This window comes from Mobula birostris, chromosome 25 (assembly GCF_030028105.1).
Source record: "Mobula birostris isolate sMobBir1 chromosome 25, sMobBir1.hap1, whole genome shotgun sequence".
Taxonomy (NCBI): Eukaryota; Metazoa; Chordata; class Chondrichthyes; order Myliobatiformes; family Myliobatidae; genus Mobula; species Mobula birostris.
In genome coordinates, this window is record NC_092394.1 from 56504423 (window position 1) to 56529856 (window position 25434).

The 25434-nt window shown below is 43.8% G+C and overlaps 1 protein-coding gene across 1 annotated transcript in view; it reads left to right on the forward strand.

Annotated features, from left to right (window-relative positions):
* LOC140187912 (breakpoint cluster region protein) overlaps nt 1-25434 on the forward strand; it is a 446198-nt gene that overhangs the window by 374008 nt on the left and 46756 nt on the right. Inside the window, exons 19-20 of the mRNA XM_072243771.1 lie at nt 17766-17905; nt 22136-22270. Of these exons, the coding sequence (XP_072099872.1) occupies nt 17766-17905; nt 22136-22270 (275 nt within the window). The remainder of the gene's footprint in view (nt 1-17765; nt 17906-22135; nt 22271-25434) is intronic.

Genomic DNA, 25434 nt, shown 5'->3' on the forward strand with positions numbered 1-25434 from the left:
TTTCTGTGCTGTAGTTTCTATGGTTTTATGTACAGTCGATGTTTCGGGCCAAGACCCTTTGTCAGGACTAACTGAAGGAAGAGCTAGTAAGAGATTTGAAAGTGGGAGGGGAGGGGGAGATCCAAAATGATAGGAGAAGACAGGAGGGGGAGGGATGGAGCCAAGAGCTGGACAGGTGATTGGCAAAAGGGATATGACTGTCTATCCACGGCCTCCTCTACTGTAAGGATGAAGCCACACTCAGGTTGGAGGAACAGCACCTTATATTCCGCCTGGGTAGCCTCCAACCTGATGGCATGAACATTGACTTCTCAAACTTCCGCTAATGCCCCACCTCCCCCTCGTACCCTATCCGTTATATATTTATATACACACATTCTTTCCCTCTCCTTTCTCTCCCTCTGTCCCTCTGACTATACCACTTGCCCATCCTCTGGGTATTTCCCACCCCCCCCTTTTCCTTATCCCTGGGCCTCCTGTCCCATGATCCTCTCATATCCCTTTTGCCAATCAGCTGTCCAGCTCTTGGCTCCATCCCTCCCCCTCCTGTCTTCTCCTATCATTTTGGATCTCCCCCTCCCCCTCCCATTTTCAAATCTCTTACTAGCTCTTCCTTCAGTTTGTCCTGACGAAGGGTCTGGGCCTGAAACGTCGACTGTACCTCTTCCTAGAGATGCTGCCTGGCCTGCTGCATTCACTAGCAACTAAGGTTTTTCAAACATGACTTTCCATGCACAAATCCATGTTATCTGTTTGTAATCAGACCCTGTCTATCCAGATAATTATATATACCATCTCTAAGAATACTTTCCATCAATTTACCCACCACTGACGTCAAACTCACAGGCCGGTAATTGCTAGGTTTACTCTTAGAACCCTTTTTAAACAAGGGAACAACATGAGCAATACGCCAATCCTCCGGCACCATCCCTGTTTCTAATGACATTTGAAATATTTCTGTCAGAGCCCCTGGTATTTCTACACTAACTTCCCTGAAGGTGCTAGGGAATATCCTTTCAGGACCCAGAGACTTATCCACTTTTATATTCCTTAAAAGTGCCAATACTTCTTCTTTAATCATCATAGTTTCCATAACTTCCCTACCTGTTTCTCTTACCTTACACAATTCAATATCCTTCTCCTTAGTGAATACCGAAGAAAAGAAAGTGTTCAAAATCTTCCCCATCTCTTTTGGTTCCACACATAGCTGTCCACTCTGATTCTCTAAGGGACCAATTTTATCCCTCACTATCCCTTTGCTGTTAATATAACTGTAGAAACCCAGAGGATTTATTTTCACCTTACTTGTCAAAGCAACCTCGTATCTTTTTTTAGCTTTTCTAATTTCTTTCTTAAGATTCTTTTTACATTCTTTATATTCCTCGAGCACCTCATTTACTCCATGCTGTCTATATTTATTGTAGATATCTCTCTTTCTCCGAAACAAGTTTCCAATATCCCTTGAAAACCATGGCTGTCTCAGACTTTTAACCTTTCTTTTCAAACTAACAGGAACTTAAAGATTCTGTACCCTCAAAATTTCACCTTTAAATGACCTCCATTTCTCTATTACATCCTTCGCATAAAACAATTTGTCCCAATCCACTCCTTCTAAATCCTTTCGCATCTCCTCAAAGTTAGCCTTTCTCCAATCAAAAATCTCAACCCTGGGTCCAGATCTATCCTTCTCCATAATTATATTGAAACTAATGGTATTGTGACCACTGGACCCGAAGTGCTCCCCAACACATACCTCTGTCATCTGACCTATCTCAATCCCTAACAGGAGATCCAACACTGCCCCTTCTCTAGTTGGTACCTCTATGTATTGCTGCAAAAAACTACCCTGCACACATCTTACAAACTCCAAACCATCCAGACCTTTTACAGTATGGGCTTCCCAGTCTATGTGTGGAAAATTAAAATCTCCCACAATGACAACCTTGTGCTTGCTACAAATATCTGCTATCTCCTTACAAATTTGCTGCTCCAATTCTCGCTCCCCATTAGGTGGTCTATAATACACCCGTATAAGTGTTACTATACCTTTCCTATTCCTCAATTCCACCCAAATAGCCTCCCTAGTCGAGTCCTCTAATCTATCCTGCTAGAGCACCGCTGTAATAGTTTCTCTGACAAGCAATGCAACACCTCCCCCTCTTGTCCCTCCGATTCTATCACACCTGAAGCAACGAAATCCAGGAATATTTAGTTGCCAATCATACCCCTCCTGTAACCATGTTTCACTAATAGCTACAACATCATACTTCCAGGTATCAATCCGTGCTCTAAGCTTATCCACCTTTCTTACAATGCTCCTAGCATTAAAATAATGCATTTAAGAAATTTTCCAGCTGTTACTCTTTGTTTATCACTAACAACTTTACTATCTCCTTTTTCTTCCTTCTCCCCTACATCTGTTCCTACACTCTAGTTCCCCTCCCCTCTTGTATCTAGTTTTAATCTACTGCAGCCTCTCTAACAAACCTACCTGCAAGAATATTTGTCCCCCTCCAGTTCAGATGTAAACCGTCTCGCTGGAACAGGTCCCACCTTCCCTGGAAATCTGCCCAATTATCTATAAATCTGAAGCCCTCCCTCCTGCACCATGTCTTCAGCCACGTGTTGATCTGCGCTATCTTGTTATTTCTAAACACGCCTGCACGTGGCACTAGTAGCAATCCTGAGATTGCTATCCTGGAGATCCTGTGCTTTAACTCAGCGCCTCACTCCCTGAACTCACCTTTCAGGACCTCCTCACTTTCCTACCCACGTCTTTGGTCCCTACATGGACCACGACACCTGGCTGCTCACCCTCTCTTTTGAGAATACTGAAAACTCAATCCAGATATCGCGGAACTTGGCACCAGGGAGGCATCAGACCATCCGGGATTTTCGATCTGTTCCACAGAACCTCTTATCTGTCCCCCTAACTATTGAATCCCTTACCACTACTGCTCTCCTCTTTTCCCTCCTTCCCTTCTGAGCTGAGGGTCCAGTCTCGGTGCCAGAGATGCAACCACTGCAACTTGTCCCTGGTAGGTCGTCCCCATCAACAGTATCCAAAATGATATACTTATTATTGGTGGGAACGGCTGCAGGGGTGCTCTGCTCATTCTGTCTATTCCCCTTCCCTCTCCTGACAGTCACCCAGCTACCTGTCTCCTGACTTTTACGGGTGACTATCTCTCTGTAACTCCTGTTTATTTCTGTCTGTGCCTCCCGAATGATCCGAAGTTCATCTAGCTCCAGCTCCAGTTCCCTAACTCGGTTGTCAGGAGCTGCAGCTGGATGCACCTTTTGCAGGTGTAGTCATCAGGGACAATTGTGCTTGCCCTGACTTCCCACATACTGCAAATGGAGCAGTCATCAGGGACAATTGTGCTTGCCCTGACTTCCCACATACTGCAAATGGAGCACTCAACTGCCCTGACTGCTGCCTCCATTACCTACTCTTAAGGTAATTAAACTAATTTAAGGAACTTACCCGGCCTTACCTCACTTGGAGTGAAGCTCGTCCTCAGCCTCTGCTCGCTGAAGCCTCTCGAGCCAAAGCCTTCCTACTCTGTCTCCCACTACTCCATCGCCCGCTCTGTTAATCTGCTCACTTTTTAACTCTCCTGCTGCCTCACGGTCCGACTTTCACGCGCCTGCGCAGTCGTCCCCTGTTCAACCGCCGAAGAAATGACCGACCCTTGTCAATCTACTCACATTTTAACTCTCCCACTGCCTCACGGTCCGACTTTCACACACTTGCACAGTCGTCCCCCGTTCAACCGCCGAAGAAATTTCTTATGTCCTTATGACGCAGTGTCTGCAGAGGGACTTAGACAAATTGAGGGAATGGGCAAAGAAGTGGCAGATGGTGCTGTTAGGAAGTGCATGTTTATATGCTTTAGCAGAAGAAATAAAGGCATGGAGTGTTTTATAAATGGGGAAAAAATCAGTTGCAAAGGGACTTGGGAATCCTTGTGCAAGATTCCTTAACGCAAATGAGAAAATCTGCAGATGCTGGGAATCAAAGCAACACACACAAAATGCTGGAGGAACTCAGCAGGTCAGGCGGCATCTATGGAAAAAAGTATAGTCGACATTTTGGGCCGAGACCCTTCGCAGGACTGGAGAAAGAAAACTGAGGAGTTGATTTTAAAGGTGGGGGAGGGGAGAGAGAAACACAAGGTGATAGGTGAAACCAGGATGGGAAGGGATGAAGTAGAGCTGGGAAGCTGATTGGTGAAAGAGATACAGGGCTAGAGAAAGGGGAGTCTGATAGGAGAGGACAGAAGACCATGGAAGAAAGAAAAGGGGGGAAGAGTACCAGAGGGAAGCAATGGCAGGCAAGGAGATACAGTGAGAGAGGAAAAAGGGGATGGGGAATGGTGAAGGAGAGGGGGAGGCTATTACTGGAAGTTTGAGAAACTGATGTTCATGCCATCAGGTTGGTGGCTACCCAGGGGTTCTCAACTTTTTTTATGCCATGAACCCTTACCATTAACTGAGGGGTCCATGGAGGTTAACATGCAGATTGAGTCAGTGGTAAGGAAGGAAAGTGCAGTGGAGCATTCATTTTGAGAGGACTAGAATTCAAAAGTAAGGATGTAATGCTGTAAGGTATTGGAGTACTGTGAGCAGCCTTGGGCCCCTTATCTAAGATCGGATAGGCTGGGAGACTCCAGAGGAGGTTCACGAGAATGATGCCAGGAATGAAAGGATTAACATATGAGGTGCATTTGACTGTGGGCCTGCACTCGCTGGAGTTTAGAAAAAGTTTTAAACCTATCGAATATGGAAAGATCTGGATCGAGTGAATGTGGAGAGGATGATTCTTGTAGTGGGGGAATCTAGGTTCAGGGGTTCACACCCTTAGACTAGAGGAACATCCATTTGGAACAGAGAAGAGGAGGAATGTCTTTAGCCAGAGGGTAATGATTCTGTGGAATTAATTATCACAGGCGGCTGTGGAGGCCAAGTGATTGAGTTTAAAGTGGAGGTTGATAGGTTCTTGATTAGTCAGGGTGTCAAAGGTTACAGGGAAGAGGCAGGAAAATGGGGTTGAGAGAAATAATAATTCAGCCATGATGGAGTGGTGGAGCACTCAATGGGGCAAATGGTCTAATACTGCTTCTAGGTCTTATAGTGTAGGACATTTACTCATGCTTAAACCTACATACGGTTATTTCAAGTGACAATTATGATCAGTGCATGAGTGGATTTATTACAAGTTTTATTTCATCAACTAAACCAGCACTGCATATAAAGTAAGTATGCTGTGTGTTATATTAAAAATATGAACATATAATTAATTCAATCTAGATCCATGACTAAAACAGATTTAATCAGCTAGCCTTGAGACTGTGCCAGTCCCCAGCTTCCAAGAGGTGTAATAGCCAAGTCCAGCATACCAGGCTGCCCTTGTAGCTGCATGGTCCCTGATAAACCCAAGGACATTTCACTTGGTGTTATGGGGAGGATTGTGTACCATTCATATAGTATTATAAAGTTTCGGCTTATCATGTATTTGCATATATTTCTAGGTATTTACCAGCTTACAAAAAATTTTTACCTTTAGCTTCTATACTACAGTTGTGCTACTATATGTGGTCTCCTCTGACCGTTTATGTGCCATGATGACATCTCTGAGATCTTGTACATCTATGAACATTCATTTTTCACAGTTAATTGTTCATACATGGAGCCAAATTTCACTCCCTCTTCTGCTGCTTAAATCAAGAATGGATGCTGCAAGACAATGATCATTGTCACCTTAAAGGAGGCTGGGTGGATATTGAATTTCATATTCCTAGACACAGGAAAGATAGAGCTGGAAGAAAAGGAAGCAGAGTGGCAGCCCTGTGTAAAGGAGATATGATGCTGGAGAGAGAGAATGTCCTCAAGGGTTCAAGGACAGAATCTAGCTAGTAGGAATTGGGAAGAAGCATGAAGACACTATCACAGTAACTGGGCACTGTATTGGCCACCAGCTAGTTAGAGAGGAATACTGTTGGATCCTGACCTTGGTCCATGCAAAGTTTGCACAATATTTGTGTAACTGCATGGGTTTCCTTCGGGTGTGTTAGTTTTCTGCCACATTCCCAAAGCAGGTTGATATTGGCTCCTGTAAATTATCCGTGGGTGTAAGGAGAGGAACTTTGGAAATAGGTTCAGGAGAACATCCTGGATTGGTAGGACTCCAACTCAGAGGAAAGATGCATTGTTAGGTCTGGTTTTGGGAAACAAAGAGGAGCAAGTGTCAATGAAAGAACGCTTGGGGAGTACTAAAGAAGGTTTCAGAATGTTTTGGGTTAATTATGGAGAAGAGAAAGGAGAGGTGTAAAATAGAACTGAGTTAGAAAGGATCTGAGGTGATATAAAGTGGAATCCAAGTTTGTCAGGTAAAACTCAGGGAACAGTGCAAGACCATGAAAGATGTTTTAAGTACAAGTTTGTTTCGTACCCTTTGAAGTGTAAATTGGGAAGCAAGTAAACAGAGAAATAAAGAAAGCAAGAAAGTAGGGAAGGGGAGGCGGGTGAAAGAGCCCATGAAATGTCCTTGGAAAAAAGGATTAAAGAGAATCCTAAAACAAGATTCTGCAGATGCTGGAAACCCAGAGCGACACACACAAAATGCTGGAGGAACTCAGCAGGTCAGGCAGCATCTGTGGATGTTGTCCCTAGGCTCAAGGTCAAAGGTGGGGATTTATGAGCCGAGTTAGTGGAAGGTACTTAATGAGTATTTTGCACCGATATCTACCAAGCAGAAGAATGTTGATGATGGTGAGATTAAGGGAGGGGTATGTTGATATTGTAGGACATACCAGTATTTGGAAGCAGGAGGTATAGTGTCTTAAAGAACATTAAGGTGAATAAATGTTGAAGGCATGATGAAATCTATCCCAGTTTCTTGAGAGAGGTAGGATAGGAGATTACTCGGGTGCTGACAGAGATTCATGTAAACTCTTCAGCCATGGATGAGCTGCTAGTGTTTAAGAAGGGCAACAAGTACAAACTTGAAAGCCTTACATCAGTTGGGAGTAAGTTACTGGAGAAGATTCTTCGGGAGAATATTACTTGCATTTGGAAAAACATGGATATAATAGGCATATGTTGTGTAGTTAATATTTCAATAATATTTTGAGTAATATATATGTATATATGTGTGTGTGTGTATATATAGTTTGATTAGCATTCTTGTTTAATTATGGGTTATATGTAAATATACATTAATTGCATACTTCATCACACTTCCACATGATATCTGCGTGCCACACTTAAAGTAAAAGACGAAGCTAGACCTGCATTTTAGATTCCCATGTGTTTCTTTGAATTAATTTAATGTTTTGAAGTTATAAAACATAACATTGCTGATAAGGTATTTTTTTAAATGAACCGAGACAGCTGTTGATCTGTTAAAGCAGAGCAAGATGTTCAAAGTAATGTAACTCTTAGTTCGGCTAGCGGCTTAATCTAGGGGAAGACAGCCCTCGGCCCGGCCAAACTTAAGAAATCTCGTTTGGGTGGATGCTGCGCAACGTGTCCCCTGTTGCAAATCAGTACCATGAAATAACAAACAGTACACAATATGCGATTAAATGATTGAGATTTATAGTTCTTAATTTGACTACATGGTTAGTAAAGAAACAAAAAAAGAAAAGGGCCCATTTTCATGAAACGGTCTAATCCACCGATTTGTTACCATCATGCTTAAGCTCCTTCAGGCTGGAGCAGCACTGCTAATTAAAACAAATAATGAAACTGTATTAATCAAAACAAACACGTTATCCATCCTATAAGATATCTTGCTGTCAAGTAATGAAAAGGTAAAATAAAGCGACCATCGAGCGTGTTGTCATCTGTTACCAGGGCTACACAATACACAGTATACATTCTTTAGCCCAACGTGTCCACAAAAGTTTTAGCTTTGCCAGGAGAATCAAATATCTTGGTGGTCCCGTTGTGGGTGATTTTCAGCGCTGCTGGGTACAGCATAAAGTACTGGATTCCGGATTCTCTCAGCCGCTTCTTTACCTGGTCAAATTCTTTGCACTTCCGAGTAACAGCTGCCAAAAAATCTTGAAAAAACATAAGCCTGGATCCCTCATATATTAAAGCCTGGGCATCAGTACCGCGGCGTCTCGAATCCTCCATCACTCTTTGCTTATCATCAAAATTATGGAACTACACGAGGACAAGTTGAGGGTGTTGGTCTGGGCCCGGTTTTGGAGCCAGCATACGATGAGGTCTTTCCACTTTAATGCGTTCAGCCTTGGTTTCCAAATCAAAGAAATTAGGCAGCCAGCCCTCAAAAAACTTCGCTGGCTGGCTGCCTTCTGTATCTTCAGGTAGACCGATGTTCTTCCTCCTACGTCTGTTCTCAAGGTCATCGATATGTTCAGACAGGCTTTGAACTTGCTTTTCTAGCGCCCGGATGTGGCTTTGGGCTTGATCAGCTACAGTCTCAGCCGCGAAGATCCGGCCCTCGGCCTCGGTCGTTCTTGTATGAAGATTTTTAAGCTCTAATGTGTGGTTCTAGAGTGTTAGAGAGAGCGCACCCAGCTTCCCGTCCATCATTTTGGATATGTTCTCCATAACTTTCTGAATTACTTGACGAAAAGCAGGGTCCCAACGTGTTAGCATAGCGAGCAGCAGCTAGCTCCTCAGCCCCGGGCAAGCGCTCTGTGCAGCCCATCTTGACCGCCTTTTTAGTAGCTTTCGATGGCATGGTGTTGAAGCAGCGCAAAAAAAACTCATCAGTATTCATGTTATTAAATCCGACACAGGCATTTTAAAAAAAGTTGAAAGGGGGTAAGATTATATGCGAAATTATCAGTGTTGCGGTGCTGAGCTCAGCAAAGCAGCCCTTTCACTGCACCGCCATCTTGAAAACCCGAAGGCTAGTAATTTCTGAGGTAGGGGCATGTTCAGCACAACTCTGTGGGCTGAAGGGCCTGTATTGTGCTGTAGGTTTTCCACGTTTTTTTTTCTATTTTTTTTAATATGTGGAAAGTTAAAATGGTCTACTACAATAAACTTGTTCCTCTAAATCTCTTGGACTGTTGGGTGGTCTATAATATAGCCCCATTAAAGCGGTCATACCTTTTTTATTTCTCAGTTTCACCCATAATGCCTCACTTGTCGAGTTCTCCAGTCTGTCCAGACAGAGCACTGCTGTGACATTTTCCCTGACTAGTAATGCCACCCCTCCTCCTTTAATCCCTCCTGCTCTGTCACGTCTAAAAACACTGGAACCTTGGGATATTGAGCTGCCAATCCTGCCGCTCCTGCATCCATGTCTCACTAATGGTTACAACATCATAATTCCAGGTTTTGATCCATGCCCTGAGCTCATCCACCTTTCCTACGATAACTTCTTACGTTGAAATATATGCAGCTCAGGACACTAGTCGCACCATGCTCAACCTGTTGATTCCTGACTTTGCCTGAGGTCTTACCAACGTCTACCTCCACAACCTCACCACAAACTGTTCTGGCACTCTGGTTCCTTTTCCCCTGCAACTCTGATTTAAATTCCACCCTGCAGCATTAACAAACCTTCCCACTAGGATATTGGTTCCCCCTCTAGTTCAGGTGCAAACTGTCCCTTCCATACCAGTCGCACCTTCCCGGGAAGAGAGCTTAATGATCCAAAAATCTTATGCCCTTCCTCCTACACCAACTCCCTAGCCATGTGTTAAACTGTATGATCTTACTAGTTTTGGCCTCACTAGCATGTGGCATAGGTAACAATCCTGGGTCTCAACATTGGAGATCTTGTCCTTTAACTTAGCACCTAATTCCATGAACTCCCTGTTCAGAACCGCGTCACTTGTCCTGCCCATGTCAATGATACCTACATGAACCATGAACTCTGACTGTTCACCCTCCCACTTAAAAATGCTGAGGACTCGAGTGGAGATGTCCTGGCCCTGGCACCTGGGAGGCAACATGCCGCCCGGGAATCTTGTTCTCACCTTCAGAACCTCCTTTCTATTCCCCTAACTAACAAATACCCTATTGCCATAGCTAATCTCTTCTCCCCTCTTACCTTCTGAGTCACAGAGCAGTCTCGGTACCAGAGCCCTGACCACTGTGACTTTCCTCTCTTAGGTCATCTTCTTCCCCCACCCCAGCAGTATCCAAAGTGATATACCTGTTGTTGAGGGGAATGGCCACAGGGGTGCTCTGCACTTGCTCCTTAACCTCTTTCCCCTTCCAGACTGTCATCTAGTTTCCTGTGTCCTGCACCTTGGTGTAACTACCTCTCTATATGTCCTATCTATCACCCATTCAGGCATATGAATGATCTGTACTTCATCAGTTTCAGCACCAGTTCCTCAATGTGGATTGTTAGAATCTGCTGCTGGATGCACTTGTCACAGTTTTAGTCATCAGGGACACTGCAGGTCTCCCTACCTTCCTACATCCACAGGAGGAGCATTCCATTAAACTTCCTGGTATCTCTACTGTCCTAGCTGAGCAGATATAAAGAAGTCTTGAAGAGCTAAAGCCTCAAGATGACCACTCTGACTCTGTTCACTCAGATGATGGCTGCTGTGCTTGCCCCGCCTTCCTTTAAAAGGAATTGCTCTTGCTAATCATTTCCAAATGTCAATTGGCTGTTAGTCAGAGCGCAGTTTCGCTGCTGCGACCCTCTGCTGCCTTGTTCTACTTGGGCAGTGGACCTGAGTGAAATCCCCCCCAGTCTTACTTCTGATGTCCAGATTGGTTGCCATTTAAAGCTCTATTATGCTGCCACGTAATATATCTTTCCCTCCCCCCACTCTCTGCTTTCTGCAGGGATCGCTCCCTAGGTGGCTCCCTTGTCCACTCATCCCTCCCTACTGATCTCCCTCGTGGAACAAGTGCCACTCTTCCCCTTACACCTCATCCCTCACTACCATTCAGGGCCCCAAACAGTTCTTCTGGGTGAGGCGGCATTTCACCTGCGAGTCTGTTACAGTCAACTACTGTATCCAGTGCTCTAGTGTGGCCTCCTGTATATTGATGAGATCCAACATAGTTTGGGAGGCCGCTTCGCCAAGCCTCAAAAAGCAAGATCTATCAGTAGCCACCCATTTCAGTTCTACTTCCCATTCCCATTCTGACTCGTCAGTCCGTGGCCTCCTCTACTGTCACAGATTGGAGGAGCACACCTTATATTCTGTCTGGGTAATCTCCAGCCTGATGGCATGAACGTCAATTTCCCAAATTTCCGGTAATTGCCTCTCTTCCCCCCCCCCCCCCATTCCTGCTTCTGTCTCTCATCTTATCTCCTTACCTGCCCATCACCTCCCTCTGGTGCTCCACCTCCTTCTGTTTCTTCCATGGTCTTCTATCTTCTCTTGTCAGATACCCACTTCTCCAGCCCTTTATCTCTCTTACCAATCAACTTCTCAGCTGTTTGCTTCATCCCCTCCCTCACCTTCTTATTCTGTCTTCGCTTTCTTTTCAGTCCTGATGAAGGGTCTCAGCCCAAAATGTCGACTGTTAACTCCTTTCCATAGATGCTGCCTGATCTGCTGAGCTCCTCTGGCATTTTGTGTGTGTTGCTTTGGATTTCCAGCATGTGCAGATTTTCTCATGGTTGCGTTTTCAATATCCTTACTGTACCTGCCTCACCACTTCCTCTGGCAGCTAATTCCATATACTGACCATTGTCTGGGTGAAAAAGTTGCCAATTTAGATCCTATTAAATCTCCCCCCCTCACCCAATCTGATATCTTTTAGTTCTTGATCACCCAAACACAGGAAAAACGCCCAACCTGCTCAACTTCCCTCCATAACTCAGACCTTAAAATCCTGGCAACCTTCTTGTAAATCTCCTCTGCACTCTTTTCTGCTTAATAGCAGGGTAACTAAAACTGATACAGCATTCCAAATAAAGTCTCACCAATGTCTTGTACATCTGTAACATAACCTCCCAACTTTTACACTCAATCCCATGACTGATGAGGGTTACAAACGAGAGAAAATCTACAGATGGTGGAAATCTAAGCAACACACACAAAATGCTGGAGGAACTTTACAGGCTAGGCAGCATCTATGGAAAAGAGTATAGTCAACGTTTCAGGCCCAGAACCTTCAGCAGTACAGCTCCTGCTGAAGGGTCTCAGCCCGATACGTTGACTGATGAGGGTTAGTTAGCATGCCAAAAGACTTCACTGCCCTGCCTACCTGTGATTTTGCTTTCGATGAACCATATTCTGTACTTGTATTCCTAAGTCACTCTGTTTTATAACATTCCCCAAGGCTCTACCACTGGCTATGAATAGCTTGTCTTTCTAAAATGCAGCACCATACACTTACCAGAATTAAGCTCCATTTGCCATTCCTCAGCCCACTCACCCAGCTGATCAAGATCCATCTGTAATTCCTGATAACCATCTTCAATGCTAACAACACCACATATTTTACTGCCATCTGCAAACTTACAAACCATGCCACTAATCACAAGCCTTTAGTCTAAAAATCAAAACTTCCACAATCACACTCTGCTTCCTACCATCAAGAGAATTGTGTATCCAGTTATCTAGCTCTCCCTTTATACCATGGGATCAACATTTCCAAAGCAGCCTACTATGCAGAACAGTATCCATAGTCTGTATAGACCATGACTACCATCCTGCCCTCATCAACCTTCCTGGTTACTTTCGAAATAAACTCGAATCAAATTTGTGAAATATGATCTCCCACACAAAGCTTTGCTGCTTGTCCCTAATCAATCCCTGCCTTTCCAAGTGCTTGTATCTATCACAATTCCCTCTACAACAGAAGATAGGCTTACTGTACTAGAGACATAGATAGAGTTGTTACCTTTCACGCAGGATTGAAATGTCTAATACCAGTTTATTTTCACGTGCAAGGAGTGGTGAGTGTGTGGAATGTGATGCTGGGGGTGTTGGTGGAGAGAAGTAAGACAGGAGAATTTAAGAGGCTCTTAAATGGGCACATGAATATGCAGAGAACAGAGGGATACAGACTTTGTGTGGGCAGCAAGGATTAGTTTAGTTTTATATATAGAGTGATGGAGGTATGCCGGGTAAAATTAAGCAGAAGGAATGGTAGTCAATGATTACTTCTGACTGGAATCCTGGAACAACTGGTGTGCCACAGGGTTCAATGTTGTGGTCTTGGTATTTGTCAGAAATGGAAATGACCTGAATGAGAATATAGATATGATTAGTAAGTTGCAGATGACACAAAAGTCAGTGGCGTCGTAGATAGTGGGGAACATTGTCTAGGGATACTACAAAAAAAAATCAAACTCCCAATGCGTGACAAGAAAAGAACAAATGGTGCAAATGTAAAAAAGTATGCGAACAACGTATAGAGTATATTGTGTATGGTTCCGGTCACCACACAACAAGAAAGATGCGGAATCACTAGAGAGAGAGTACAGAAGAGGTTCACCAAGATGTTTCCTGAAATGGATGTCTGTAGTTTCAAGGAGCGATTGAATAGGCTTCTTTTTCCTCACTGAAACATAGGCGGCTGGAGGGGGTGACCTAATAGAGGTTAATAAAATTATGAAAGGCATAGCTATGACGGGTAGAGTCATTTTCACAGGGCAGGGGAGATTCAAGGTGAGGAAATTAAATGAGATCTAAAGGATAAGTTCTTTTAGTGAAAGCAAATACAATAGAGGCATTTCAGAGACTCTGAGACACATATGCAAAAAATGGAAGGATATGAACCTGTGTGAGCATAAGCAATTAGTTAGACCATAAGATATAGGAGCAGAATTAGGCTATTCAGCTCTTTTGAGTAAGCTCTGCCATTCCATCATGGGTGATTTATTAGCCCTCTCAATCCCATTCTCCTATCATCTCTCCATAATTTTTAGCTCCCTTAGTAACCAAGAACCTATCAGCCTCCAGTTTAAATATACCTCAAAGACTTGGCCTCCACAGCCACCTGTGGCAATAAACTCCACAGCTTCACCACCCTATGACGAAAGAAATTCCTACTCTGTTCTAAATGGACGTCCCTCTATTCTGAGTCTGTACCCTCTGGTCCTAGACTACCCCACTAGGAAATATGGCTACTCTATCTAGGCTTTTCAATTTTTGATATGTTTCAATGATCTCACCTCTTATTCTTCTAAACTCCAGCGAGTACAGGCCCAGAACAAGCGCTCTTCCTTTCATTCCCAGAATCACTCATGAACCTTCTCTAGAGCCTCTCCAATGCCAACACATTCTTTCTTAGAGGAGGGGCTTAAAACTGTTCACAATACTTCAAATGCAAGTTGACCAATGCTTTATAAAGCCTCAGCATGACATACTTGCTCTTATATTCTAGACCTCTCGAAATGAATGCTAACGTTGAATTTGACTTCCTTACCAACAACTCAACTTGCACGTTAACTTTTAGGGAATCCTGCATAAGTCCCTCTGTACCTCTGATTTCTAAAGGAATATGCCTTTATTCCTTCTAACCACCAACCGTATGACCATACATTTCCCTGTAACATATACCATTTGCAACTTCTTTGCCCACTCTCCTAATTTGTTTAAAACCTTCTGCAGACTCCCTGCTTCCTCAACACTACCTGCCCCTCCACTTACCTACAGATCCTCTGCAAACTTGGCCACAAAGCCTTGAATTCCTTCGTCCAATTCATTGGCATATAATGAGAAATGAAGCAGTCCCGACACCGATCCCTGCAGAACACCACTAATTTCCAGCAGCCAATCAGAAAAGGCCCCCTCTTTCTAAATCTTTGCCTTCTGCCAGTGAGCCAACCTTCTATCAATGCTAGAGCTTTCCTGTAGTACCATGGGCTCTTATCTTATTTAACAGCCTCAAATGCAACACTTTGTCAAAGGCCTTATGAAAATCCAAGCAAACAAAATCTACTGATTCTCCTTTGTCTATCCTGCCTGCTATTTATCAACAGACTTTTCAGGCAAGATTTTCCTCCAAGTACCTCAAAACTTAACCATAACCATATAACCATTACAACACAGAAACAGGCCATCTCGGCCCTTCTAGTCCGTGCCGAGCTCTTACTCTCTCCTAGTCCCAACGAACTGCACTCAGCCCATAACCCTCCATTTCTTTCCCCTTAATAATGGACTCCAACATCTTCCCAACCATTGAAGTCAGGCTAACTGGCCTATCATTTCCTTTCTTTTACCTCTGTCCTTTCTTAAAGAGTGGAGTGACATTTGCAATTTTCCAGTTCGCTGGAACCATTCCAGGATCTAGTGATTTTTGAAAGATGACTGTTAATGCCTCCACAATCTGTTAGCTACCTGTTTCAGAACCAGGGGTGTAGTCCATCTGGTTCAAGTGTTAATTTACCTTCAAGCCTTTCAGCTTCTCAAGCACGTTCTCCTTAGTAATAGCAACTACAGTTACCCCGCTATCCGAAGGTAAAGCGTTCCTATGAAACGGTTCGTAAGCCGGAATGTCGTAAAGTGTAGAAGCAATTACCATTTATTTATATGGGAAAAATTTGTGAGCGTTCGCAGACCCAAAAATAACCTACCAAATCATGTCAAATAACACATAAAATCTAAAATAACAGTAACATATAGTAAAAGCAGGAATGATATGATAAATACACAGCCTATATAAAGTAGAAATTCTTTTCTACAATCATTGCCTGAACTGTCCACCGTAGCGAAAATCTCACGCAAGCGCTCTCGGCAGAAACACTCTCTCCAGTAACCTTTAAGTTATGAAGCTGCCAAATCATACCAAATAACACATAAAAATACACAGCCTATATAAAGTAGAAATAATGTATGTACAGTGTAGTATCACTTACCGGAATCGGGAAGACAGCGCCGAGCACACTGATGATGGTGTGTTAGGCTGAGTCGTCGCAGGTTGGGGTGGTACAGTGGTCCCCAACCTCCAGGCCACCGACCGATACCGATCCGCGAAGCATGCAGTGGTGCAACGGTAGCTGGGACGCTCCCAGCACACCTTTAAGAAAAAAGCCGAAATAAACAAGCTAATTAATCACGTGCCAGGTGGCACCTAATTAATTAGCTTGTTTATTTCAGCTTTTTTCTTAAAGATGTGCTGGGTGCGTCCCGGCTACCACTGCATTCTTCACGGCAATGTATCGGTCCGCAACCCAGATGTTGGGGTGGTGGGACATTGGGGTGTCATCTCATTGTCGTCTGTTTCCATCAGAGCAGACAGGTCATCTTCTTCTATGTCTGCCTGCCTCGATGTTGAAGGTCGAGGTTCGTCGTCTGCTGTGGCTGATGTGGAAGGCTTGAGGAACGACAGCATGCTTGACTGCTAGCCTCGCGCATTTTTCTATCATACAGTTCTTTGTAAGCACTCAAACCATCTTGCAAATATCCCCTAAACCTACGTACCCTTTCAAAATTAAAGTCATACTTTTCTGCAATCATTGCAGCAAAAATCTCGTGTTGCTTCAAGTTCAGTTCCTGGACGACTTCACTTTCGGTCTGTTCGCTATTGCATTCGGTTTTGATTGTTACCCTTTCCTCTTCCAATTGCATCAGCTCTTCACCTATCAGTTCTTGGTCATGGAATGCCAAAACCTCTTCAACATATCTTCGTCAACTTCCACAAGCCAAACTCACTTTGTCCTTACTTCATTCACCACGATCAAAACGCTTAATTATGTCTAGTTTTACACTAAGTGTAACATCCTGACGAGCTCTTTTAGGCTTTTCCGATACCTTAGAACTCATCTGGCAAACGGCTGCTCATGGGCACGTGTTTAAGCAATGCCGACGAGAATGCAGTTCTTGGCTGCTTGGGGCACGCGCTACCTTTTTTCATAACAGTGAAAACACCTTCTGTTAGCAAAAACAGGTAACTAATGTAGATCTTTCATAACAGCGAGGTTTCGTAAAGCGAACGTTCGAAAAGCGGGGGACACCTGTATACAGCTTTCTGCTCCCTGACCATCTAGAATTTCTAGCATACTGCTGCTGTCTTCTAAGTGAAATACTTATTCAGTTAGTCCGCCATTTCTTTGTCTGTCATTACTTCATAATTTTCCAGTAGTCTGATATCCACTCTCGTATATAGGCATTTTAGTACTGGTTTAATTAGTTCAGCCTGTTCCTGTGCTGTACTGTTCAATATTTACACATAATGTGATGGTTGTCTGGAATGAGCTGCCAGAGGATGTAGTCGACACAAGTACAAATACTACGTCTGGAAGGCATTTAGTCAGGGAAGGCGTAATGCAGTAAAAGGACTTGTTTTGAATTGGCAATGAACTCCATGAGTACATGTTTAAGCCCATTTCCCAGACCTCAGAATCTGCACCTTCTTTTGTACTTTCAGCCGTTTAGTCCATTTTAAGTCCGAGGCCCAACCGTATCTTGACATTTTTAATGCTTTTACTTCCATCTTTTAAATAAATATGGAAGATTTTAATGGTGTTTAAGTATATTGTTTAAAGTAATCAAACAAAATAATGCATAACTTCGAGCAGTAAAATCATATTATATAGCATCTTTAAAGAATTACTTTGAAGTGCCATCAATATCGGCAGATGTTAAGTTTGTGCACAACTTTGGGATAAACAACCAAATAATGTCTTTTTGACTGTGAATTATGGAATCACAATAACAATCAGATTCATAAAAATCAAATTTTTCTTTAGCCACCCAATAATCTTGTGAAAAGAAAGAAGCTTTTATAAATGACTCTGCAGGTCCATTTTCTCCAGAAATCACATAATTTTGGGTCTCCTGAAATCTTTCAGGAGATGTAAATGTAACAGATGGTGATGTTTGGGTTCAGACAATGTTTCCTTTCACCAGGCGAGAAAGGTCAAAAGTGCCTTACATAGTACGACAATGTGTGGAGGAGATTGAAAGGCGTGGAATGGAGGAAATTGGAATCTATCGAGTATCAGGAGTTGCCACAGACATTCAGACCCTCAAAGCTTCTTTCGATGCTAGTAAGTATTCAGGAATTGTAAGGAACAACTTGTGGCTATATAATGTAATTACACATGATCCTAGCTGCTTGAATTTAAAATATTTCAATAATATACCTACAGTTTGATTTCTATGCACTCGAGATTGATTTTCTGTGAAATAAACTCTGTAAGTAATTAAGTGGAGAACAGGGCATCTGAGTAAAATAGCCATGCTGTATTACTGTAAACAATATGCTGACATGTCCTAAACAATTTCCATTTTTGATTCTCAGAGGAAATATAACAATGCTTCACAATAAAGGCTTAGCTGTGAATGGATGAAAGGGCTAGAAATGATGGCTCAACGTGTAGGTAAACTGAACCATGAGATGGAGCAACATGTTTAGCCATGAAAATAAGGATGTGGAAAGACTTTAGAGACAGGGATGGAAATGGATAATGAAAGTTACAAGGACACTGTCTTCCTGTTGATTGTAAATGAGATTTAAAATATTGTGTGGAATCAAACACAATGCTGCATAAGACCATAAAACATAGGAGCAGAATTAGGCCATCTGGCCCATCGAGTCTGCTCTGCCATTCAATCATGGCTGATCCTTTTTTAAATCTTCTCCTCAACCTCAGTTCCTGGTCTTCTCCCTGTAACCTTTGATGCCATGTCCAATCAAGGACCTATCAACCTCTGCCTGAAATATACCCAACGACCTGGCCTCCACTGCTGCATGTGGCAATAAATTCCACAAATTCACCACCCTTTGGCCAAAAGAATTTCTCTGCGTCTCTGTTTTGAAAGAGTGCCCCTCTATCCTGACACTGTGCCCTCTTGTCCTAGACTCTCCCACCATGGGAAACATCCCTTTCACATCTGCTCTGTCTAGACCTTTCAACATTCGAAAGGTTTCAATGAAATCCCCCACTTATCCTTCTGAATTCCAGTGAGTACAGACCCAGAGCCATCAAATGTTCCTCATATGATAATCCTTTCATTCCTGGAATCATCCTTGTGAACCTCCTCTGGACCCTCTCCAATGCCAGCACATTTTTTCTAAGATGAGGGGCCCAAAACTGTTCACAATACTCAAGGTGAGGTCTCACCAGTGCCTTATAAAGCCTCAGCATCACATCCTTGCTCTTGTATTCTGGGCCTTTTAAATGAATGCTAACATTGCATTTGCCTTCCTCACCTCCGACTCTACTTCCAAGTCTCTCTATATCTCAGATTCCTGGATCTTCTCCCCGTTTAGAAAATAATCCGCACATTTATTTGTACTACCAAAGTGCATGGCCGTGCATTTTCCAACATTGTATTTCATTTGCCACCTTCTTGCCCATTCTCCTAATCTGTCTTAAGTCCTTCTGCATCCTGTTTCCTCAACACTATCTGCCCCTCCACCAATCTTCGTATCATCTGCAAACTTGGCAACAAAGCCATCTATTTCATCATCTAAATCACTTATATACAGTATAAAAAGAAGTGGTCCCAACATTGACCCCTGCGAAACACCACTAGTCACTGGTCGCCAACCAGAAAAGGATCCTTTTATTCCCACTCGCTGCCTCCTACCAATCAGCCAATGCTCTAACCATGTTAGTAACTTTCCTGTAATACCATGGGTTCTTAACTTGGTAAGCAGCCTCATGTGTGGCACCTTGCCAAAGACCTTCTGGATGTCCAAATGTACAACATCCACTGCCTCCCCTTTATCTATCCTACTTGTAATCTCCTCAACAAATTCCAACAGGTTTGTCAGGCAGGATTTTCTCGAAAGGAAACCATGCTGACTTTGTACTATCTTGTCCTGTGTCACCAAGTACTCCATCACTTCATCCTTAATAATTGACTCTAACATCTTCCCAACCACTGAGGTCAGGCTACTGTATGGATACATTAAGTTGATCTTAAGCAGGGATGTAGGGAAAGTTAAGAAAGCAGGATCTGTTGATTAGAAATTCTCGCAACAACTGTACAGTTTGAATTTGGTCTTCACGATGCTGAACTACTTAAAAAAATTCTGTAATTTTTATAGAACTTATATAGCACAAAAACAGGCCCTTTGGCCCAACTCATCCATGCCAACCAAAGTGCCCTTATAAGCTAGTCCTATCTGTCCGTGTTTAACCCATAACACATATGAAGCGACAGGTAACGTGTCCTCTGCTCCCTAGCATCCTCTGGGCCAATATACAGTCACTGGACAGCAAGGTAGTGGAACAAAGGGCATGATTGCTGTATCAGAGGGAAATGAGGGATTGTTGCATCGTCAGTTTCACTGAGACGTTGCTACCCACACACTCCAGACACGGTGCTCCAGCCCAAGGGGTTCTTGGTCTACCAGATGGACTGGACAGCAGCATCAGGAAAGGGCAGAGGCAGCAGCAACTGCTTCATGATAATCTCATCAAAGTGCTTAGATATGGTAGTCTTGTTTCACTCTTGTTCTTCGGACCTGCAACAGCTACTGATTAAGTGCCAGTCGTTCTATTTACCAAGAAAATTCTGCACCATGATCCTGACTGCAGCTTACATACTGCCAAAGACATGTCAAGATAACACTTGATGTATTGACTGCCATGTTTAAAAAAACAAGAAACAGCCTAAACTGGTGCCTTTCACATCCTTTTCAAGGATTTAATGCAATGTGGCAATCCCAGACTAAACCTGAATCATGGAAGGACGCTCAACAGCTGTGGCAGGGCTTGAATGCCATCACCTCCTGTAAAGCAAAACCAAACAACGTACATTCTCCCAGATGAGTTCAATGGTTTTATGCTTGTTTTGACTAGAGAGCATAGAGGCACTTTCATGAATCCCCACAGCCCCTGATGACTGTGATTTCAGTCTCTGATGCCTATGTAAGAGGAAAGTACCTGGCCCAGACTGCATACCTGGCTGAGTACTGAAGACCCCCTGTGCTAATTAACTGGCTGGAGTCGCTGGGGTGTATACTGACATCTTCAGCCTCTTGCTTTGGCAATCTAAGGTTCAAGCAGTATTCAATCATACCAGTGGCCAAGAAGAACGTGGTAGCCTGCCTCAGTGACCATCATCCAGCAGCACTCACATCCACTGTAATGACGTACTTTGAGGCATTGGTCGTAAAACGTTTCAACTCCTGCCTGAGGAGTGATCTGGATCCACTCCAATTTGCCTGCCGTCACAACAGGTTGACAGCAGATGGCATTTCATTGGCCCTTCACTCAGCTGTGAAACACCTGGATAGCACAGATGCTCTTCATTGACTACAGCTCAGCATTCAACACTATCATTTCTTTGAAACTAATTACTAAGCTCCAAGACCTAGGCCTCGGTACCTCCTTATGCAACTGGATCTTCAGTTTCCTCACTCGCAGACCCTACTCATTTCAGATTGGCAACAGCGTCTCCTCCACAGTCACCATCAATACAGGGGCACCACTGTATGCTTAGACCCTCACTTTATTTCTATAACTTTGTGGCTAAGTACAGCTCCAATGCCATATTTAAATTTTCTGACGACACTACTGTTGTTGAACAAATCAAAGTGGTGACAAATCAGCTTATAGGAAGGAGATTGAAAATCTGGTTGAATAGTGCTACAGCACTAACCTCTCACTCAATGTCAGCAAAACCCAAGTGCTGATTATTGACTACAGGAGGAAGAAACCAGGGATCCATGAGCCAGTCCTCATTAAGGAACTGGAAGTGGAGAGAGTCAGTAACTTTAAATTCCTTGGCATTATCATATCAGAAGATTTGTCCTGGGACCAACAGGTAAGTGCCATCATAAAGAAGGTACAACAGTGTCTCTACTTTCTTAAAAGTCGCTTATGTCTCTACAGTAGATTGTCTTTTCACCTGTCCTCAGTAACCCATCAACTATATGGCTTCATCAGCAGCTTATTACCAGGGTAACCTTGAAATATTCACCGTGCCTCTATTCCTTCCTTAAGTTCTCTGCAACGATGCAGTTGTGTGTGTTCTGCAGTTGCTTGTTGAACGTGACCTACATTTTCTGGTTTTATTTCAGATTTCTAGCATCTACAGTTTATTGATTAGCGGATTGTTTATCCTTCTTTTGTTTATCCATTGTCAAGCTATTTATCCATATTCAGTTTACCTATCTTCTCCTTAATCATTAACAGGACACATTCAGAGTATAGATTTATGTTTATTCAATGTTGCCTTGGTCCCATCTGTGTTCAGTTCATGCATTCGTGTTCAGATTAGTTGTTACCTTTAACTGTATTTAAATATGTCATGAATTACAGATAATAAAGATGTCTCTGTGATGATGAGTGAAATGGATGTTAATGCCATTGCGGGAACGTTAAAACTTTATTTCCGAGAGCTACCAGAGCCTCTTTTCACCGATGAGTTGTACCCTAACTTTGCTGAGGGAATTGGTAAGTCACAAGGAATGCTTTCTTCTTGTCTTACAAAAACTGATTTCTGACAACGTTGTTCTATTTTGATTGATAAGAAAACAACAAAGTATACGGACGATTTGTAGCAATGAAAACAGGAGACCCTTCAGGAGTATAGAGGGTGTAGGCAGAAGCATAAATTAGGAGGCAAAGAGTAGCCATTAAATGTCACTGGCAGATAAAGAGAATGAGGGGGATCTCATAGAAACATTCCGAATGTTCAAAGGCCTGAACAGATTAGATATGACAAAGTTATTTCCTATGGTAGGGCATCTAGGACAAGAGGGCACAACTTCAGTATTAAAAAACGTCCATTTAGAACAGAGATGCAGAGCAATTACTTTAGTCGGGGTGGTAAATCTGTGGAATTTGTTGCCACGAGTGGCTGTGGAGGCCAAGTCATTGGGTACATTTAAGGCAGAGATAGATAGGTTCTTGATTCGCCAGGGTATCAAAGGATGTGGGGAGAAGGCAGGGGAGTGGGGAAGAATTGGATCAGCCCATGATTGAATGGTGGAGCAGACTCGATGGGCTGAATGGCCTACTTCTGATCCAATATCTTATGGTCTTATCAAATGCAAGAAGAGCTGCAGGGATAAGCCTGGTAACTACAGGTCATTAAAAGTAACATCAGTGACAGGGAAGTTATTAATAGGATTAGTGAGAGGTGAATGTCTGGGATGGTGGGTGTTTGATTATGCTGACTTCTTTACCAAGGTATCCAGAAGTATAGTTCAATGAGAGGAGGATGGTTTCCATACTGTGTTGAACTGTGTCTTGCAGTGACAGGCAGAGCAGTTGCCATACCATGCTCTGATGCATTCAGATAGGATGCTTTGTTTGGTACAGCGATAAAACTTGGTGAGAATCAAAGGAGCCAAATTTCTTTAACCTCCTGAGAAGTAGTGTCAGTCCGTTTGGATATGGCCCAAGTGTGGAGAGAGAGAGACACTAAAACGAGTCGATAGTTCACAGAATTTCATGTGAACAGTATTTCAAGGGAAAAGAAAACAAGAAGCACTAGGCCAAACAAGGCCATTAACTAATCCCTCAAATGGAAAACTGGATGCCAACATCACGGCTGAAAGGAACATCTGAATATTAAACAAATACCACTGGTCCTCAGCGTCAGTCAACTCAATAGTCTACTTTTCTCAGGCAAGGCTGAATGCATGCAGGCAGCATAATGTTGCTGTGCTTTGCTCTAGTCTCGACAAGTGCTACGGTGAAAATGGAGTTAATTACCATCACAATGAAATAATAATTAGCTGAAACATGCCTACTCACGAGCACAATTGCCAAATCTACTGCGCAGCCGAGTCCGTGGTTGTGGCAAGGCCCCCTTCCCTAGGCACAGCACCTGAGACGTCACAGACCTGTATCTGCTGGAAGTCCTAGATTAGCAACTTGTCCCAAATGTCCTTCGCCAGGATCCAAGAATGTTCTTCAGGACCATACCTTTCCCAATTCACAAGGTACTGGACGTTAACACATCACTAGTGATGAGGCGGTACACAGTATAGACCAGGAAACCACCTACCAAGCGGAGGAGGGGTGACTGAGGCCAGGGGGGAGGTAGTAACTGCTTTAAGCTGGGAAACATGGAATACTGGGTGGACCTTCATTAATGCTGGCAGAAGCAAACTATATGAGACCTTGTTGATAGCCTTTTCCACTACAAATGGCCCTGCTTAGGCTGGAGCCAATTTGCAGCTCTCAACCTTCAGGGGAAGATACCTTGATGCCAACCAGACCTCCTGTCCTGGCTTGAAAGGCCAGACCTGTCAGCAGAACTAATCAGCCTGCTGGGCATTTTGTCTCTGTGTGCACAGCAGAGAAGCCCAGGCTAGGTTCTAGGTGCGCTTGTAGTGCTGGATCAGCTGTTCAGCAGCAGGACCTCCTACATCGATCTCCTGGTCAGGGAACAGCGGTGTGTAGAATCCCTTCTGGCACTCAAAATGAGACATACCCATGGAGGACGACTGGAGGTTATTATGGGCGATCTCTGCCCAAACCAATTGGGAGCTCCAGGACATGGAGTTGCAAGAGGCAAGGCATTACAGGGTTGTCTCCAACTCCTGGTTCAGTCTCAGTCTGGCCATTGGTTTGGTGGTAGAAACCAGACAAGAGGCTGGCCGTGGGTCCTACAAGAGAGCAGAAAGCCTTTCAAAATCGGGAAGTAAACTGTGGTCCACAATCTGACATTGTGTCTTGAGGGAAGCTTTGGAGCCTGAACCATGAATGTAGCAGTCTCACAAGCCGACGGAGGCTTAGGGAGGGCAATGAAGCGGGCAGCCATGGAAAATTGATCCACAATAGAGGCGGGAACCTGTACTCCTGTGCCACTTTTGTTCCTCCTGAGACAGGCACATGTGCCTCACTTGCACAGGCTTCCCTGTGGACTAGGTGCTGGATGATGAGGGCAAGAGTGAGAAAAGATGGTGATTAGAAGGCGAGTAGGAAGCTTGAGCCATTCTTTCTCTGTGCTACTCAGTTACCCAGTCGTCAACACGAATAGCCAGATTAATCAGATCATCCAGCCTACCCTGCTTGTCCCAGGCAGCAATCTTGTGTTGGACCCTTGCGTTCAGTCCACGCTGTAAGGCAGTGATGAGAATTCTCTCATTCCATCCCGTCTCTACTGCAAGTGTGCAGAATTTGACTGCATAGTCCCTTACTGTCCCTCGGGCTTGGCGCATGTCCAGGAGTCAGTGGGCAGCCTCCTGACCCCATACTGGAAGGTCAAAAACCCTGCTTAACTCTGCAATGAAATGCCGGATCGACTGGGCTGCAGGGTATCCGGCGTTGAACAGGCTGAGTGGAGGTCCATCTCAGAGATTGACCATGTACGTGAGTTTTCGCGCATCATCATCAAAATGACCAGGCTGGGCTCGGAATGTCAGCCCGCATTGGGTAATAACATTTTTGCAGCCATTGGGTTCACCAGAGTATCCGCCCATTGGTGGAATATTTGGTTCTTCTACAGACGCTGGAGTCTGTGATGGTCCGAAAGCAGGAATCAGTTCTGGACCGGGGGTGGGGGGGAGGGAGAGGGAGAAATAGTGGCAGAGGTTGTGGGGGCAGCAGAACAGGAGGATCTGTAAGATGCTGGGAGTGGTACTGAGGTGGCCGGAGGGTGCTGA